Source organism: Gavialis gangeticus, unplaced genomic scaffold (genome assembly GCF_001723915.1).
Source record: "Gavialis gangeticus isolate Ggan-Ray unplaced genomic scaffold, GavGan_comp1, whole genome shotgun sequence".
Lineage (NCBI taxonomy): Eukaryota > Metazoa > Chordata > Crocodylia > Gavialidae > Gavialis > Gavialis gangeticus.
Window position 1 is genome coordinate 4,881,082 of NW_017728980.1, and position 18,565 is coordinate 4,899,646.

Sequence of the window (18,565 nt, forward strand, 5' to 3'; positions counted from 1 at the left end):
TTTTTTTTTTTTTTTTACTTCTTGTTTTGTAAGGACCCCTTTTACAAGTCTGATACCGCCCCAAATGAAGTCAACTGGAAATCCTCCATTAACTTCAACAGGTACTGTATCAGGTCCGGCAACTTTTGAAACGAATGCAAGAACAAAATATGGCACCAGAGACAAAAATCCTCTGAGCCATGATCACAGGCTCTTAAAATTCCCCACCCAACTCTTCACCTGGCATGAGACATGCATCCTTAACTCAACTGTAAATCTCTCAGGCGGGGGGGTTGTTATAAATACATACAGCTCCTAGGCTTGGAGGGGCTCAGGAATAGATGCATGTCTAGGTATACTTAATATTCTATCCTCACAGGCTAAGATTGTCATAATCACCCATTAATTTCAGTTAACATGCAAATCTTAGCCAGAGTGTATAATATATACATATCCACACAAGCAAGCAAAATGCACAAACACATGTACATGCATGCACACACACATGCACACATCAGACAACCAAGTTATAGCTCTGTGTAGGCCGAACATTCAACCCCTGAGATGTGTGTATTCTAATATTAAAAGTCTCTTGAACTAATTTATGTCGGCTGTATACCAGAGAGTGCACATACAGGGCACACTCTGGAGTATAAACATTATGTGAAATCTGTTGCCATAGTCTTGATTTGTTGAATTCAAAGGCATGTTATGTTGATGGTGGGGTTTAAATGCTGCTACTGCTACTATAACTTTTGTTTATTGAGACTGTTTCATCCTGAATGTGCTTAAAGCAATTTACAAGTTACCTACAATAAAATCTCCATTGAGGACCACCTCTAAGAGCCTCTTCTGCCTTAAATGACTCACAAATGGAACATAAAAATGTTGGAGGTACAAGGAAGGCTGCAGATCAGTGTACAAAGGGACCCGGTAAATGTGCAAGCGCGCATGTACCTTTAGTTTTTTTTTTTAAAAGGTCCTAACTCCTGCTTTTTATGTATTTTAAATCTTAATGAAACTGTTTTCTTTCTGGATTTGTCCTGAAAGAATCTACAAATGAATGGGGTCTTGCCATGTTTATTACACTAGAAATACCAAGGAAGTGAGGCCTGATTAAGAAGATAGTGATATTTATTCAGACTGTTTAAAATACTTTGTTTTCTAACTGGAATTAATATAAATGTCTGAGAAGTTGGGAGAAAAGATGTCATTGCTAAGGATTCTGAATAGCTGTCCCCCCAATTAAGGAATGAGAAAGATCACAATCCACATATGAGACCTCAGATAAAACTCCCAGCTAATTCAGGTAAAACCTCTTATGACATAAGAGGTATCCGAAAAGGGGGGGAGGAGGGGAGAGAGGGAGGTAGTCATAAATAAAATAAATCCAAAACACAGACTTTTACAGACACCAGAAAGTTAGAAGGGAAGGCAGAAACACCATTTTCATATACCTCTAAGATAAATTTCACTATACATGGAAACTATTTCACTTACCCTTGAAATGAAGCTGTATCTGGGCATGACTCATGGCAGCTAACAATTTATGCCAAAAATAACTGGCTTAGGATAGGAAGTGAAGCTGAATATTGTGCCAAAAGACAGTTCAGAAGAAAAAACTGAAGTTAGTTATCCAACTTGAAACCGGATCAAGACACCCTAACACCTGAAGAAGAGAGCTAATTCTAAGGCTCCTTTGCCCCTCTCTGGCAATGAAAGATGGGTCTAAATGTAGTTTACCGAGGAGGGATCTTATTGTAAATGAGAATCATGCCCAGGATCTCCAATGGACACATTGGTTGGGAGCTTTGACAACTCTCCTCCCAAAGACATGAGCCAAGATATTCAGAAGCCCCGTGATTTTGAATGTCTGACTTAAAGCTTCCTAGTCACTTTTGAAAATCTGGGCCAACTTGTTGAGCTGCATGGCGGTTTAATACATATTCCAAGGGAAGAAAGCCACTGGCTTGAATCACCAGGGACAGCTCCCTAGGAGCACTCCCGTTCAAATGCTGGTCAGGTCCAAACTGACACATGACAAGATCACAGCTAGGGGTCATGGGCTTTGGATGTAATTAGGTAAAATACTAATTACCAGGCCTCAAACACAGCTGCAATTAGAAGCTGCCATTATTTTTGGCCTCTCTGAACTAGAATTGTAATTATGGATAATTAAGCTTAAAAATATCACAGTTCTGATAGTAAGCTCCCAGAAGAACAGCAGGTACTGAAGGACATGGCAACATTTTGAAGACAAGAAAGGATTTCTTTTTTTTTTCCCCCCCCCCGTTATAAAATGAATGGAACGATGTGGAACCTGCTTTTAATTTAGCAGTATCCCTGTTAACAAAAGTTTCCACATGACTTACTCACGAGAAGGCTGCCAGGTTGACTTAGCTTTCACCAGACAAACCTGAAAAACTTTGAAATCACCTGAAAAAAAACTATCCTTCCACAAAATCCTCTAAGCAATGAACAAAAACCCAGTGTGCGCTTGGAAAGTGATGGGAAGTTACCAAACGGGCTCGCTCCTAGGGCTACCATCTTAAGACTTCAGTCTTCAGTTTGGTTTGTTTTTTTTCTTTCCCATCATGACTTCTTATTTTACCTTCATTACCATAGTTTCATAAAGATATATTCTTTAAAATGATGTTCTGAAAGCACCTACATTTTATGAACTGGGATCTTTGTTCTTATTGTGCTTATTTGGGTGTTTTTTACTGTTCTGGGTTATATTTCTTTTCTTTATTCTTTTAATCTTTCAAAATACACCGAATGGACCTGGTAATCGCTCGGTTTTGCTGGAGGGTCTCTGATATGGTTTGCATGCTCTCCTAGCCCTTAACCGAGTGAAGTGGGGGGCTGAAGTTTTCTAAGGTAACCCATCTGCCAATTTATTAGGTGCTTGTGTTAGCAGTGAGAAGAAGAAAAAAAAAAGGAGAAAAAAAAATGCTTTTTACACAGATTGATCAAAACCCCTTTCCTCCCACGGTTGCTCAGTATTCCACCTCTTGTTCACCCCAGAGCCCTGAACCACAAGCGGCAAGACCTGAGTTTCTAAAATAAATGGCAAACAGAAGAACAAACAGAACAAAAAAAACTGACGACCTGCAAGAGGTTTCTTACATCATAAGGCAGACAAGACACATCACTAACTTACTTTCTCCTTTTCCAGGTCACCTTGAAGTAGGGAAGATGAGACTTCTAATAAATGCAGCATGAACACCTGGAAACCCAAAAGCCATTCCTGCAAATGCAGACACACTGCGTGGGTGCACGTGCGTGAGTCTCAGATGCCTCATTCAGGCAAGAAGATAAAAACAAAACTAGTGAACAGCCCCATGAATGTGGTGCTTTTTGTGCCCTTGTGAGAGCCATCTTTTGGATTTCCATGCTTCATCTCTAGATTCCCAAGGGATGGCCATGGTGGATTTGATTTAAATCATGATTTAAATCACTGGTCAAGAAGCCTTGATTTAATTGTTGTTTTCTACAAAAAGTGCGTTCTTGTTGTTTGATATCCTTTAACTTCTTGAAACTTCACACTTTGAGAGAGGTAAGGGCTTGACTCTGTGTACACAAACTTACAGAGACACAATAGGACTGATGGGAAAGTAGTCACATCTGTTCTCTCTCATCTCCATATACTGCTATTAACAAGGATGTTATCTCTGGAGACACAAATCCACAATTTGAGAACTAAAACTAAGTATCACAGAGATGCTTAATGACATCTTCAATCTAGGCTGAGCACCAAGTCTTACTGGGTAGAGTGGTTTTCTTTAATCTTTACTAATCTATAGAGGAGCATATGGGAACCCCATAAGATTGGACCCCTAATATAGTCCATGGCCTGTTGTGACCTATTGATAAAGCTTTTCCAAAAAGGTTACATGACTATACTATCTCAAATAGTATATAGTAGAAGTTATAATCCCTATTCCATGATAATATCTTTGATTTTTAACATATCTTAAAACTATCTTTATATAGGGTTGGTTGTGTTTTTAAAAAAAAAGAATCTTAAAAAAAATCAATTTAATCAAAAAAATATGGTTTAAATAAAAAATCCACTTGTTTAAATTTAAAAAAATGTTGATTTTTATGCACCCTGGAGCTGGCAGATGCAGCAGCAGCATGCTCAGAGCTTTCAGCAAAGGGCAAACCTTTTCCTAACCAGCAGTAGCTGTTTCTGTATCAAGAAGCAGCATTGACATGCTCTAAAGGAAGTTCCTTTTCATCCTGTGGCCAGAATTAGCTGAAAACCAGCTGTGTGACCCCTGGCTCTGTGTATAAAGGGGTATGAGTCTTGTGAGGGTTTGATGGGGAATGTAGAGCACCCACAACTTGGAAAGTGAAACTCAGCCGGTAGGCATGAGCTGGCCCGCGTGCCGCAGCTCTGCTGTCAATGCAAAGGGTGTGCGCCAGCTCCAGTTGACTGACCCCAGCAGGGTTTCAAAACCAAATCTATCCGCTGGTTATTTAAAAATATGAACCGGCCAAATCCTGCAACCTTACCTCTAACCTCAGCCCACAAAACAAGGGAGATGGGAGGCAGTCTATGAAGTAGGCTCTGTTGTTCCCAACACTTCAGGCCCTTACCATGATCCCACAGCCCACATCACCCCTCTCAGAGCTCCTTTGCTTGATGAACCTTGCAGCTCTTTCACCTGAAACCAAAGGCTTAAAGTCCACACCAACCCCTTCTGCAAGGGTTTCCACACACAGTCTAGAGCACTAGATCCAAAGTCATCACAGGGCTCACCACAAATGGATCTTATCGATCCATCTGCCACTCTTTCCAGAAAAAAATCCCATTTTAAGGATAATCAGAACTCATGCTGTAAAAGTATTCTGTTTGAATCTCTGCAGTCTGAACCATGGGAAATAAAAACCCATGCCATAATCATTCTCGAGTCAATTAAAAAGACGGACTGTTTGACGTCCCTGATTTACAATAAATGAAGGGAAGAGTAAAGCACCACAAACAGTGGCTATGCAGCTGCAGGGTAGAGTAACTCAGGAGGATTTTTATTAGTACCTAGACATAAACTGGCAGGACAAAACCATAAAGCTTGCCTGAAAATGAGCTTTTCTAGTAGGCAATTTGTTTTATCACCGCGTTTAAAAGCTTCATCATCCACCCAATAGAGGAGAGTTAATTTTAAGGCAGGCTTGTGGATTCTAAGCATATATTATCAGATACACGACACTGCAGATTTTTATTTCAGTAGCTTGTTATGCATGGGGTTTAGTGCCACTCACTGGGCAACATTTCTCACTTCAGAGTTATTGCTGACAAATGTCTCTCTGGGGCTGCAGTGCTGGCAGCAAACTGTTGCTGGAGGCATAGACCCCTTTAACTGAGGTTCAAAAGCCCAAGTTCTTACCACTTAGAATAATTAGAAACCTCACAAGGCATTAAAAAACAAAGCAAGAAAAATGAAAAGGGGAGTTATTAGCCTCAGTGGCCCGAGTAGATCAACTATGAGCAATGTGATGTTCAAAGTCCCCAAACAAGCTTTCTGTAGCATCTGCTCTTAAAAGATCAAGAGCTTTCAAGGGAAACTAATTCAGTCCAGTAAGAGGGGAATTTTTATACATTGAAAACACGTAGAAAAGCAAGCCACCTACTTACTTGTTTTGAGTAGTTCTTTCAGACATTGGTAGAGGAAAAAAACCTGAACCATTTGCTTATTTGCACTGAGGAATGTGCTGCATGGGCTTCAGCACAGCTAGAAATTAGAGATGACCAACTGTATAGTATTTGATCTCTGTTATCGAGCCAGAGATTATCAATTATCGTTTCCCTTCTTTCTTTCTAGAGTCTTGAAGATGGAGAGCCCCACGGAATCCATGTGCAGTTCACTTTAAATATTTTAATCAAAATGAGCCATATAACCATTCAAGTAATGACTTGAGCCATTCAAGTCGTTACTACATTGCTAAACTGGGCTTCTAGCGGGTGTGTAATTAGAAGCATTCGGGTTCACGTGCTGTTAGCACCACAACTGCAAACTGAATGCCAAGGATCTAGTAACACAATGACCAGAAGGCAAAAGTAGTAGGCAGAGAGAAAAAAAAAGGGGAAGGATAATTGATAATCTCTGGATCTATAAACAGAGATCAAAGCTGCCCTTCAGTACAAAAGTCCTAGGGTCTTGAAGGTCATGCTATGTTTGTAGGACATCGTAAAAGGAACCTCACATCCTAAGCATCATGCTACAGCAGAGAACAGGAAGATAATATTTAAAGCATGGAGAAATCTACAGACTTGCCAAAATGCCTCCTACAAACCATGCCTGTATTGGTGCTGGTGAAGGGATATGTCTATCAGGCCAGAACAAAAAACCTGTTCTTGGTAGCCATTACCTCTGGGACATTTCAGATCCACATGAGAAGTCTGCAGACGTGTAAAGACCCAAACAACCTGGGGAGTAAATCCCACCTCCACAGGTAGTAAATGATCTCTCCAGGGTTCCAATGCATGGGTCAAATTAAAAAATTCAGTTGCTCTAAGTCACGCGTGTCAACCTTAACCCATAGCAAAAGACAACGCAGTTGCTCAAACAAATGCACTATACAAGATTAGGCCACATTATCCAGGCATTTTAATGAGGAAATGCATGAAAACACCAATATTACAGTAATAAAATATACTACTGAAAATCTAAAACTAATGATAAATAGCATTCAACTCTGGTACCTTAACTTGCTGCCTCTACGCAGCCAACTCTCTCATGGAAACCAGGATCTCTGGCACCCAAGCACAAACTAAATAAACTGTCCTTTATCCAAGCAGGTATAGTAAACACAATGTAACTGTTTCAAATGATGTTTGGTTTAACAGCTAATACATCCACCCTCATGTCAAACCTCCACTGGAGAACAAAAATATTCCCTGCTTCTATAAATCCAAAGGATCATATGTATATTAAGTTAGCTAGTTATTAAAACCATACCGCCTTGGCATATTTGTAATGCCCTGAGTGCTACATAGCCTGTATTTCTAATGTTCTTCTTGTTAAACAGAATGACTTACTGTATATAAAACTGTAAGATTTAATCCCCTCTCAAGGTATGTAACACTATAAAATAAGGACTATTTTGCTGGAGCGCATGGATTCTTTTTTTTTAATAATTTTAATTACACACATAATACATCTTTCTTTTTTTCCAGATCATTAACCCTCAGGGAAGAACAATTTTCCAACACAACTCTGCTCCAGTTGCTGATTAAAACAATTTTTATATATTTCTGTGACATGCTGCTAAAGATGATTTATGATGGCAGCAAACAGTGTAGGTCACTGCCAAAATTAGCAGATGGGCCTGTTCCAGCTCTTAGTTTCTTTTAAGATTTACTCAGGTCATGCAATAGCCACTGCCTGCTGATAAAGACCAAAACTACTCAAATGACCTCCCTGTACCTAAAGCATGAAAAGGAAGAAGAAAAAAAAAAAAGCAGTAAGCCAACATTTTTAAAGTTATGTGCCAAACATTAGACGGCTTAATGAAAATCACCTAAACTGCAAAAAAGGGTGAAGCTACCCATAGCTCTTTCTCCAGACAGTCTGAGCTGGGGATTCTCAGCCCATCTGAAAAGTAAAGGGCCTCAGTATGAATTTAAATACTAGAGTCCCAAGTTTGAAAGAAAAAAATGATTCATAGCTTTACTATTATAGCCAAATAAAGTCTGAGCAAAAAGAAACACATTCAAGTGGCAGAGATTCAAAAATATGTTGGTCACTGGAACAGCTAACATTCACCAAAGTGTCCCAGTCCGGAAGGAAACAGTATGGATTCATTTCTTCTCTTGAGGCATATGGCTACAAAACTGATTATACTCAGTTAGGTTATAAAAGTGTCCCGTGGTCTGGACATTTTAAACTAGACTCACCGTATTCTTCTAAGAAGTGCCTATTTCTACATTTGCTATCCTCCAGTCAGTATGACATGCAAGTACCCAGACCAATTGGACTCGGAAGAAGAACATCAGAAAGGATGGGCATTTTGGTCCAAATCAAAACTTTGACCATAAATGCCCCTCAAGATGAAGTTCAAAACCTTGCAACTGGAGCTGGCGTCTAACGTTTAGCTGGTGACCTGTGCTCCCTCTGCGACAAGAGAAGAAAGGGTAATGGCCACGTGAATCAAAAGTGAAACATTCACTGCTGGCAAATGTTAGTGGGTTACATCACATAATGATTCAATTTAGACTTAAAAATGACTCGGTCTAAAATAAAGGGAATACATGGAACCAGACATAGGCTTTTAATCCAAAGTGATAGGAACGGAAAGACCCTCTCATTTGAAAGATAATTCAATAGCCACATACTACTTTTGATTTAGTACTGGCAGAAAACCGAATTATTATTTTATACAAAGAAAGATAAATAGGTTTTACAACTCTGCTTTGGCTTCAGAAATTGCCTGTTAGGGAGGAAATCACTGCTTCAGGGAGGAAGCACATTCAGAGAAGGGAAAAGCAGCTGGAAACAACCCCAAACAAATGCAGACTAGTCATTTGTATGCACCTACAGTGGCAGAAACAAGGGGGCTGCACTGTCCGCTCTGAACTGCTCCCAGGGAAACACTATTAATGCCAGCTCCACCCCGCTGAAGAACCTGGTCCATGCAGTCTCTTGTCCCTTATGCAGGAGGGACATCATATTTCTAGTAATAGGACTGACTTAGGCACAGCAACAAAAGGATTTGAATGCCTTCCAAAACTAACTAAATAAATAGAAAATTAAAGGCTTTATATTAAAAATGGAAACCTAGCCGACTCCACCGAGGCTATCAGCAAGATTTGAAAATGGTTTCGTTAGAGCTCAAAGCAAGAGGGACTATTACATGATCTAAAAGACTGGTGCTTCTAGAAGGATGCACACCGGACACTTGGGAACCTCTTGTTATTTGAACCAGCCACTAAAGAGAGAGCAAAGTCCCTTTATAAGGTCATTTGTGCTGTTCCCCAAAAAGAAAGCTGCTAGCAACGATAGCATTGTATTATGGAGAGATGTCAGTTGTTCCATACTTAACGCTGAAGTTATTCTTGATTTCTTCCCAGTTCACTGGAAGAAACCCAATTTGGCTGAAATTTCACAGGTATGAAATAATTCCAGAGTAAAAGTTTTTGAGAAGTTAACGGTAAATTGGACACGGCATGTGGGAAACATGAGGATCCAAAAGCTGAGGTGAACTTACTCCTTGAATATTTTCCTGGCTCAGTTTGGCATTAAAAAGCTTGGCCTCCAAACTCCAATTTTTTTAATCTGTTGATGCTGGCAAGGGCTGGGGCCAATTCTGAGGAAGGTGTTGGTGGAATTAAGTTATTAGAAGCAGTTTCCACATACACTCTAAATTTGGCTGCTCTGAAACCCCCTGGTCTCCAAAGGCACTTGCAAAGTTTCCCTCCACTGAGGATTAACCGCAAAAGGAGCATATTAGAGGGGGCAGGTGGTTCTGGCCAGAAAGCAGGAAAGATTGCTCCTGAGATCAGGAGGAGGCAGAAAACTATGTGAAGAGATAAAAAGTAGGGCTGTGCAAAGCTTCGGTCCCCGATTCGATCTGGTGGAGATTCGACCCGATTTGGTGGCCATATCTCCGAATCCATATCAAATCAGAGGACTCTTTAGACTCTCCAAATCAAATCGGAGAGATTCAGAAAGATTCGGACATAGACGCAGCTTTAAATGTATAAGCTTATCTTCTCCCCCATAGCATTACTTAAAGGCAAAACATATAACCTTATCAACAGTGACCCTGGTTTCCGGTGTTTAAAAATCACAAATAGTCTGATAAACACCCATCATAGAAAATCTCCGATTAAGAACCCCCAAACCCATGGTTTCTGTGATTAGAACGAAACACCATTATATATTTAGGTATCAGCTGAATGCAATATTATATTGATATGTTTATAATGTTAAAGCAATTTGGAAGCCTACCAGTGCCTCAATCACTATAATAAAATACATTTTAAATATCTATACATTTTGGCATTTGATTTGGAGGTTTTTTATTGTGAAAAGTCAGAGCTCCCCCGACGCCTTTGCTCACAAGGGCATGGGGCTAGCTGCAGCTAGCTGGGTGCTGAGCAGCCCTGCTGCTGGTACCCTGCCACTGCTCCTCACTCCCCACCCACAGCATCCCTGGCCCTGCTGATACCCTCGCTCCCTACCACAGCCCCCCAGGCCTCTCAGCCCCACTGGAGGGGACACCCAGCTGCCAGGGCTACAGGGCCAGGGACCCAGATCCACAGCCCCCTGCCCCCCCGACAGCTCCTGAGCCCCAGCTGTGGTACAGCAAAGCATGAAGCCCAGCTCCCCATCCCCCCTCGGGCAGAGAGGGACTGCCAAGGGCCCAACTCTGTGCCGCCACCCCCACTGCTACCAGGAGGGTGGGGGCACTTTGCCATGGCGGTGCGGGGCTCGCAGCAGTGGCAACAAGCTTTTCCGCCCCACTCTGCCCTGCCACGTTGGGTCCTGCCTGCTGGGCTGCAGAGGCCCCAGGAGAGGGAAGCTGGGTGGGGAGCCTGAGCCCAGAGGCCAGCCCACCCCCACACCCTGCACACAAATCAGGGGGGCACGTACCTCCCATGCTCTCCCAAGGAGTGTGCGTAGCAGTAGGGAGCCACCCCCTGCCCCAGTTTCCTGGGTGAGCTGCCTGCGAACCCATCCGGCTCCCCACCTGGGCCCTGCAGCCACACATTCTGGCCCTGTGCCCCAAGCCCCACGCACTGCCCCAGCCCCAGCCCCAGCCCCAGCCCCAGCCTTGCCCAACTCTCTCCTTTACTATGGGGGCCTCAATTCCCACCCCCACCCCGCCAGACTTACCTGCGGCAAGCTGCTCTCCAGGCTGCCTGGCAGCCATGTGCAGGCATATGTGTGTGCACGTGCACATAGCACCCCCTGCTGATTGCCTCCTCCCACTCCCCCCAGCCATTTCCCCCGTTTTTCTCCTTAAAAGGAGAAAATACCATGTTTTGCCATGACAAACGGAAAGCCCAGATCCCTGTTTATCAACAACATTGTTCACAAAAGGCACAGAGGGGACAAAACTGATTTCTACAAGACTACTACTTCCGAAGGCACACCAGAAAAGGACCAACGGAATACAACCACAGCCACCGCAGGAACAAAACCTGGCTGGGCAGTCACAGCTTGCCAAAGGCATTTCACAGGAACCGGTACTGCAGAGCGTGTAACAGGGACTCCTGGCAGCTGCTGCCTGGACTGGAGAAAGCAATTCTGAGTTTAAATACTTCCTCTGTCACTGATAACATGCTCCTGCTACTTTCAGTGCCAGAGTTTAATGGATAAGTGACTGGATCTTCCATCTATAGTAATCCAGCCCACTTCTAGTATCGAGTCTCTGGATTTTTTCCTTGCTACTATAAAGCACATATGGAGCACGCTGACTGAAAGGGTACTTTGCATCAATCATTAGGTCATTAGAGGAAAGCAAATATTCTTTGCTCCCTTTATTCCAGCTTCTTGGGCTCTGGATAGAACAAAATACACTGGAATTACAAGGCTGACCAGCAAGCACACTCTACTTCTAACACATGCACCAAATAAAATATACTGATGGAGTTCATTATTAGTACTATCCATCCCTCTCTCTCTCTCTCTCTCTCTCTCTCAGAAATAAGAGGGTCTGTGTCCCATCTGTTATTGGTCCAGCTGTATACATGGTTGTAAAAGGAGGAAAACTGAGAAATCGTCACCTTCACCTAACTTTCACCAAAAGAGATCAGCTTACAGAGGACATACTCATTATTCTACTAAACCAAGCCATATAAGCCTAGAGACTTGACTTTTGGTCATTATGCAGCAGACCCAAACCTCCTACCGAAAAGCATGACGACAGCAATCCAACACAACAAGGAAGAGTAAAATCAACTATCACTGCAATAGCCACCTCATAGACGGTGAACCTGCAGCACAGCAACACAGCTGGTCGTAAAAAAGATATCACAAGAAACCCCCTTGCCTCTTGTTCGATTCCTGGCTACAACACCACTCCAGCCACGCTCACAGAAATGCTGTTCTGCACTGATATAAGCACCTTTGTGGCTACTTTATTAGGTCACTGAGCTATGCAACTGCTACGTTTTTGCTAAAACGGTACAACTGTTGTGTGTAGACAAGTCCTAAGTCTCACTGAAAGTTAAGGGGCTTTAAGAGACGAAGACCCAGACTTTTAAAGGCATGGAGGCAGCTAACTCCCCTGGAATCACTTCAGTCCTTTTTAAAAAATGGGAGCTCTGGGGGATTTTGAAAACGTTACCCTTACATTATAAATGATACTTCTCAAGTGCTTTCTAAGGTACTGCCTGCTAAGCTGCTTTGCTTAACTGGGCTCTAAATGGTTTACCTAACAAATAAAGCAAGCAAGTGGGAGAACGGGGGGGAAAGAAGCTCGATCTTCTGGAAGCCTGGCGCTTTCCCTCAGATTATGCTGCTGAATATAATATGCATGAGCAAGTCCAATGTATATACCTGCAAGTCTTTTCACCAATATTTTCCCATATACAATTAATCAAATTCAGAGGATATATATGAAACACCACTTCGCAGATACCAGACAAAAATGGTGGAAAGGGGAGAGGAGCTAAGCAGGGGAGAAGGAAGCTCAGTCCACCCTATCCGTTCTGAATCAGCACATTCCACCCACTGCGTAGCAATGCCCGCTATCGAAAATGTGGCTTGCAGAGAGGCGGCAAGAGGTTTAGCTCCCGTCTCCACTTCTCCAAATGAGTGAGACTTGCAAAACCTCACCCACCCCTAGACTACAACAAAGGCACTGCGCAGGAGGTTGGCCTTTCATCCCCAAATTAAAAAGTCAACAGTGCAGACTTGAAAGATAAATGCAGTGATAAAATAATGTATTTAATCAACACACCAGTGAATTCTTTACACTGCTGTGATCAACAAAGCACGTCCCATTACTGAAGTGTTGGTATCAACAGGGTGTCCCAATAAAGAGAGCTACTTGCCTGGCTAGCCAGCCTTTGGCCTTACAGCTATGGCCATTTTTTTCTGCCAGTTAAAGCTGCTGTCTGTGAAAGGATTTAATTTCACTGTCTCAAATCCAGGCTGAAAGTATATTGTATAGTTTCACTGCTTAAAAAACAGTACAAAAGGGAAAGAGCCTTCCAAAGCTTTGCTTTGCTGCTTACCTCTTTTGTGCTAATGCAACCTCCTGTTCTAGAGTGGATTGCTAAGATAATAATACTTTATATCATATTATGCTCCAGCTTTCCACAGCAGTGCACAAACCTTAGCAAATAGCTTACGTAACTCCCAATGTGCAGTAGGTGTTATTATCCCTACTAACACAAGTGAAAACCAAGACACTGACAAGCTAAATATAATTTGCCTCCATACCAGTGAGTTCCTTATACTGCTGCAGTCATCAAAGAACATCCTGTTACAAAGGCGTTTAATTAATTTGTCTGAGGTCAGGGCAAGCAAGCAGTGTGCTCGGGATGAGAACTCAGTATATTATGCCATGTAGGTGACAGCCAACCATATACCAGACCGACCTGCTGAGAGCTGAAAATGCACAGCTAAATCAAGTGTAAAACCCAGGAAGTTACTTCTCACAATAAGAGAGCAAAGAAAATATTTCTCATCGTTGACAAATACGGCTGCTGGCTCACCCTTCATGCCTTGGGTGTCACGCCACCCATGGAACTAGGACGCTGACTGGATATACACAAACCAAAATCCCATTTATAACATTTTATAATCAGCCTTTAAAGCATTTTGAATAGTAGCAAGTCAATTCAAACAAGAGATGCTATACGCATGGGCAGCTCTACTGTGCTCTGGTGACTCAAACCACACAGAAACCCTCACAGGAATACGGTTTATTCTGTAAAAGTCATTTGCATTTTATTTTATAGAAAGTGGCAAGAGTTTTTTAAAACTGATTTTCAAAGTCTCCTTGGGCTCTCAGCCCTCCATTCCACAATAGAGAGAAGTAGTTAGTCATGTTCATGAGACGTCAGGCAGCAGGCAAAGCCGAGTGGCACCTTAGAGACTAGCTAGTTCAGAGAGGCGTCGGTTTTGGCAGGCCACAGCCCACTTCATCAGATGAACGAAACACTGCCTTCTGCCCCTCATTTCAGATGGAATTTCATGCCCAAAGCTCATTGAGCTGCTTTGGAAATCTCAGCTTAAATGTGTATCTGAATTTGAGACACACGAACAAGTGAATTCCCATCCAGTGGATGAATCCAGGCTACACACAGCTCCTTCACTGTGTAACCCATGCAGTGTTCAGCATGATGGGCACGCAACTGCCAGGGCACCTCACTGGTGATGGGCAACGACCCTTATGGACCAGTCCTGGGTCTCTTTAAAAAGAGAAAAGTCACGCTGATGTGAGTGGGGTTTTGTTAGCACTAGAGTAAGAACAGAACAAATCCACTTTCATGTCTCATGAGGCTGATTTAAGAGCATCTAGAGGTGAAATGTCAAGGTATTAACATCCATTGCACAACCAAGCCCCTATTGCATATGATAAAAACATTACAAAGAGATTTGAAAGCTGGCCAGACTGTTAATAGGCACCTTTATGCAATTACTGTTCTAGCTATGAAACGCTGCATTTCTCTTACGCAAATTATTAAGAGCACATCATTTTTACCAAGAAATTACACCCACCATGCCTTCAGATGCACATTAATAATTTGCAACTAGGTACCAAGCTGTCATTCAAGAAGCATGTCATTCCAGCCTACTGCTATTCTCTTGTCTACTTCAATCTGCTAGCACAAAAGAACCACTCGGGACTGTCACTTGTTTAAGGTTCAATACAGCACTATGCTTTACACCAGGGAACTGCATCAATAGATAAAACTAAGAGCTTTAATTTGTTTTTCTTTGACAGCTTTTAATACTTGGTCTTCTCCCAAGAAAGCACAGTAATGCCCATGGCCTTTCACGGTCAGAGATCAGGGGAATGTGCTTTAGTTCCCAGGAGCAGTGAGTCCCAACCACTCTCTTACAGTGCTTCTTATTCCTGTTAGAAAGTTGCTGCCCAATGGGACTCTACCAGCTATCACTGGCAGAACATAGAAACCAGAAGGTAGGGTCTAGTAGGGCTCTGATTCAATAAATAAATTTAAGCACATGCTTAACTTTATGCAAGAAAGTAGCCCTACAGTTAAGCATGTTTTTTTTGCTAAGAGCCTGAGGAAAAACTATTTAAAACGTGTAAATGACTTCGAATCTGAAATCCTAACTTTCAAGACTACCTTGGGCAATTAAAAGCCTAGAGTTTCACATTTCAAAATTTTCCCGCAGATTAAGGTTCACGGGCAGAATAACACGAAGAAAATTTGAAAAGATCACACATGCTTTTATCACTGTGATTAGAAGCTCCTTTTCATGAACACTAAATTCAGCATCACTGCCATCTAACCATGCCTGAAGTATTAACACACATCAAGATGTACTGAAACCACAAACACAGTCCAATCATTTGTCCTCAAAATATTTTAAGCAATAATAGAGAGCCACAGGATGCAATCTTGCTCAAGAAAATCATTGTGTTGGAGGTCTGGTAATGCACTCAATATTCTTATTATCTTTGAATGATGGAAGAGACGAGAGCATTCTCAGAGGAATGCACAATGCAATACAATATAAATCTAGACGGAGTCCTGCTCAGCACTTACTCCTGTATGAAACCCTCTTCAAAACAACAAAAAGATTAATGGTGTCAATTCAGAACATAAAAAGAGATCTGGGTAGGGAGGCAGAGCTAGTCATGCTCTCCAGATAGAGGAGCAGAAAACAGTTGTGATTCTCATTAGAAACATAATGCAATACAAAAGCTGGATCCTGCTCTTCTTGGTTCAGTGGCATATCTTCCATCGACTTCAGTAAGAACTGGAAGTAAACACTAGAGCAGCTTGGAAAGACAGCATGATCCAAGACTGACACTTGATATAAGTCCCACAATACAAGTTCTAGTCTTGGCTCTGCTACCGATCAGCTGCATGAGCTCAGGCAAGTGACTTCACCTCTCCGTGCTGTGCCCATTTTCCCTTGCCTGTTTAGAAGGTTAGGGCTTTGGCATGTACGTTCGCATGCACACATGCATACAGCATCTAGCAAAACATGTGGCTTTGAACACAGCCTGTTGCCTCTTAGTTCTGAGAACAGGGACTGAACTTTGTCTACTGTTTTCTTTACCAGCTATCGCCCACAAGACGGTTCCACTCTTTGCTCTCACCAGTGCTACTGGGCAAATCTATCGTTCCAAAAGCAGGCATACTTGAACAATAAGTTGAAACTGGGATGCGATCATTTGATTCCTTATCGGGCAGAACGTTCCCCAGCAGTGGGAGAGCGGATGCATGCTGGCAGAAGCACAACTTTCAAGAGCAGAGCGTTAGAAATCTGTAACTAATTCACTTCACTTTACACAAAATGATTTAGATGTTAAAGGGGGGCAGCCTGGGAATTCAATCCTCCCTTGGCTACAAAGCTGGTGGATCCTAGAGGCACCAACGGTGATACTGGTCTCTGAAAGCAAGCACTGCATTAAAGAGCATGAGTTGGTTGACAGCCTCCTGTTATTCGTTTAAAGGAGGACAGACCTGCTGGATGTACGTGTGGCAAATACCACATAAACCAAACCTGAACTCACATCTATGCTATAAATATGTGATTTGCATACATTTGCATATGTATATTTATATAAATGCACACCCATGCAGGAAACAAATGCTCGCTATCAGTTGAGTAAAAATTCAAAATTGTTTTGAACAGCTGTCTTAAAATACTGACATTAATCAAACCCAGAGAAAGATAATTCTCCCTTTTATTTCAAGAGGGCATAGGTATAATGAAAGTAGAATCTTGAGATAACCCAGATAACAGAAAATTAAAGTGTACCTACCTGCAGTGCTATCAAATGCTTGGTCCAGTTTAATACAATGACAACAATAAACCCAATTATATACAAAAGAAAGCAAAACTCACCTGTATGTTGCCAAAGTCCACATTCTCATAATGGAAGTGTGCGCACTCAGCCATCTTCGGGAAGTGGCCCTTGGTAAAGGATAACCTGAAGCACATTAAAAGTAATCCATAAGATGCAAATCACTGAAAGAATTGCTGGAATCAAGTGCTGTGACAAAATGCAGCTAACCCATTATTGAAGTGCCTGTCCAGGAAGCTCCACCGTCTTAAAGCCACCAGAATGTACAGCACCTTTTATGTGAGGCATTAAAAAGCAGTGAGGATGGGGATTTGGTGAGGAAGGTAAACTGAGCCACAAAGGGACATTTATCATTGCCTCTTTGGGGAAGAGCATGCGTTCCATCACCATCTATAGTGTCTATAGGAAAGGATGCCCCGAGACCTGGTCCACCTTCACCTTCGCTGGGAGTATTCATCTGTGAACACCCTGATGCAAGAGAGACATGTATGAAAGTAGAACTTTACCTGTGAAAGGCATCACAGCCCATCAGTCCTGGGTGGGTGTATCTGAGGATGCAGAAGAAATGTTTTTTATCCTTTGGCTTTCTTAAGATTCAGAGGTGAGGCATAATCATCCCCAAGTGTCCCAAGCTACTGCGATGGCTGACAGGGCAGACGTCTCTGGCTCTGCTACATGCTCTTGCTTCTGCCGAGGCTGCTATAGACGCCTATAGATATTTCTGGTTGTGAGCCAATGAGATTGTCATTATCTGGCTCTCCCTTCCCACGGGAATTTAAGTGGGAAGTGAAACAGCATCTGGCTGCTAAGCACTAGAACAAAGAGCCATTTTCCCTAACAGCATCACAGCATGACAAAAGGAGGGCTCTGAATGCACAGATCAGTGCTGGACAGTTCTGGATGTTAGGTCAGCACTCTAGGTAAGTATGGGCCAAGTTGTAATGCCAGATTTTGAACCCACTCACAGATTATGAGTTTAAAACTTCAGCTTCTAGCCGTTGGATACATTCTGCCAAGGGAAGGCATTCATTCCCTTGGCAGACAGAAGCTAGAGAAAAAAAGGAGTGAAAAAAAGCACTTTGAACAGGTTACAGGGAAAAAAAAGACTGAAAAAAGGCAACAGAAAGAGGGAAACATTCTAATGAAAACATATAGAAAGGCTGCACACTTGCTTTTAGCTTTCCTGCCGAGCACAGGAAGATGCGGGAAATATCACACTTATGCACCGAACAAGCTTCCCCTTAGTTTGTTTTAATGAGCCACATTCAGGTGGGAAATTACAAGAGCTTGAATCACAAGAATGAGATCCAAAATCCAAGTGAGCTTTGGAACCACTCCAAAAGAGCAGGCAAGTGTTACAAGCACCAACACCACAAGTTACATCCATTCCCGGCCTTAACATCCAGGCCAGTTATCTTAACTGATCACAATGTTATCTTAACTGATCACAGGAGGGGCCAGCAGGGAACTGCATGCTCAGGGGCAACCAGCATGGGTTCATCAGCGGCAGGTCCTGTCAGACCAACCTGGTGGCCTTTTACGACCAGGTCACTAAATCATTGGATGCAGGGGTGGCAGTGGATATAGTTTTCCTAGACTTCAGGAAGGCTTTTGA

General features: G+C 42.4%; 1 protein-coding gene across 4 annotated transcripts in view; it reads right to left on the reverse strand.

The window, feature by feature from the left end:
• ARHGAP32 (Rho GTPase activating protein 32) overlaps positions 1–18,565 on the reverse strand; it is a 597,177-nt gene that overhangs the window by 257,963 nt on the left and 320,649 nt on the right. For 3 of the 4 annotated variants that reach the window (XM_019509213.1, XM_019509198.1, XM_019509223.1), the window contains 2 exons: positions 17,457–17,498; positions 16,992–17,076 (listed from right to left, as the gene is read on the reverse strand). In XM_019509213.1, coding sequence (XP_019364758.1) covers positions 16,992–17,076; positions 17,457–17,498 — 127 coding nt within the window. The remainder of the gene's footprint in view (positions 1–16,991; positions 17,077–17,456; positions 17,499–18,565) is intronic. The other variant, XM_019509206.1, reaches the window with a different exon arrangement.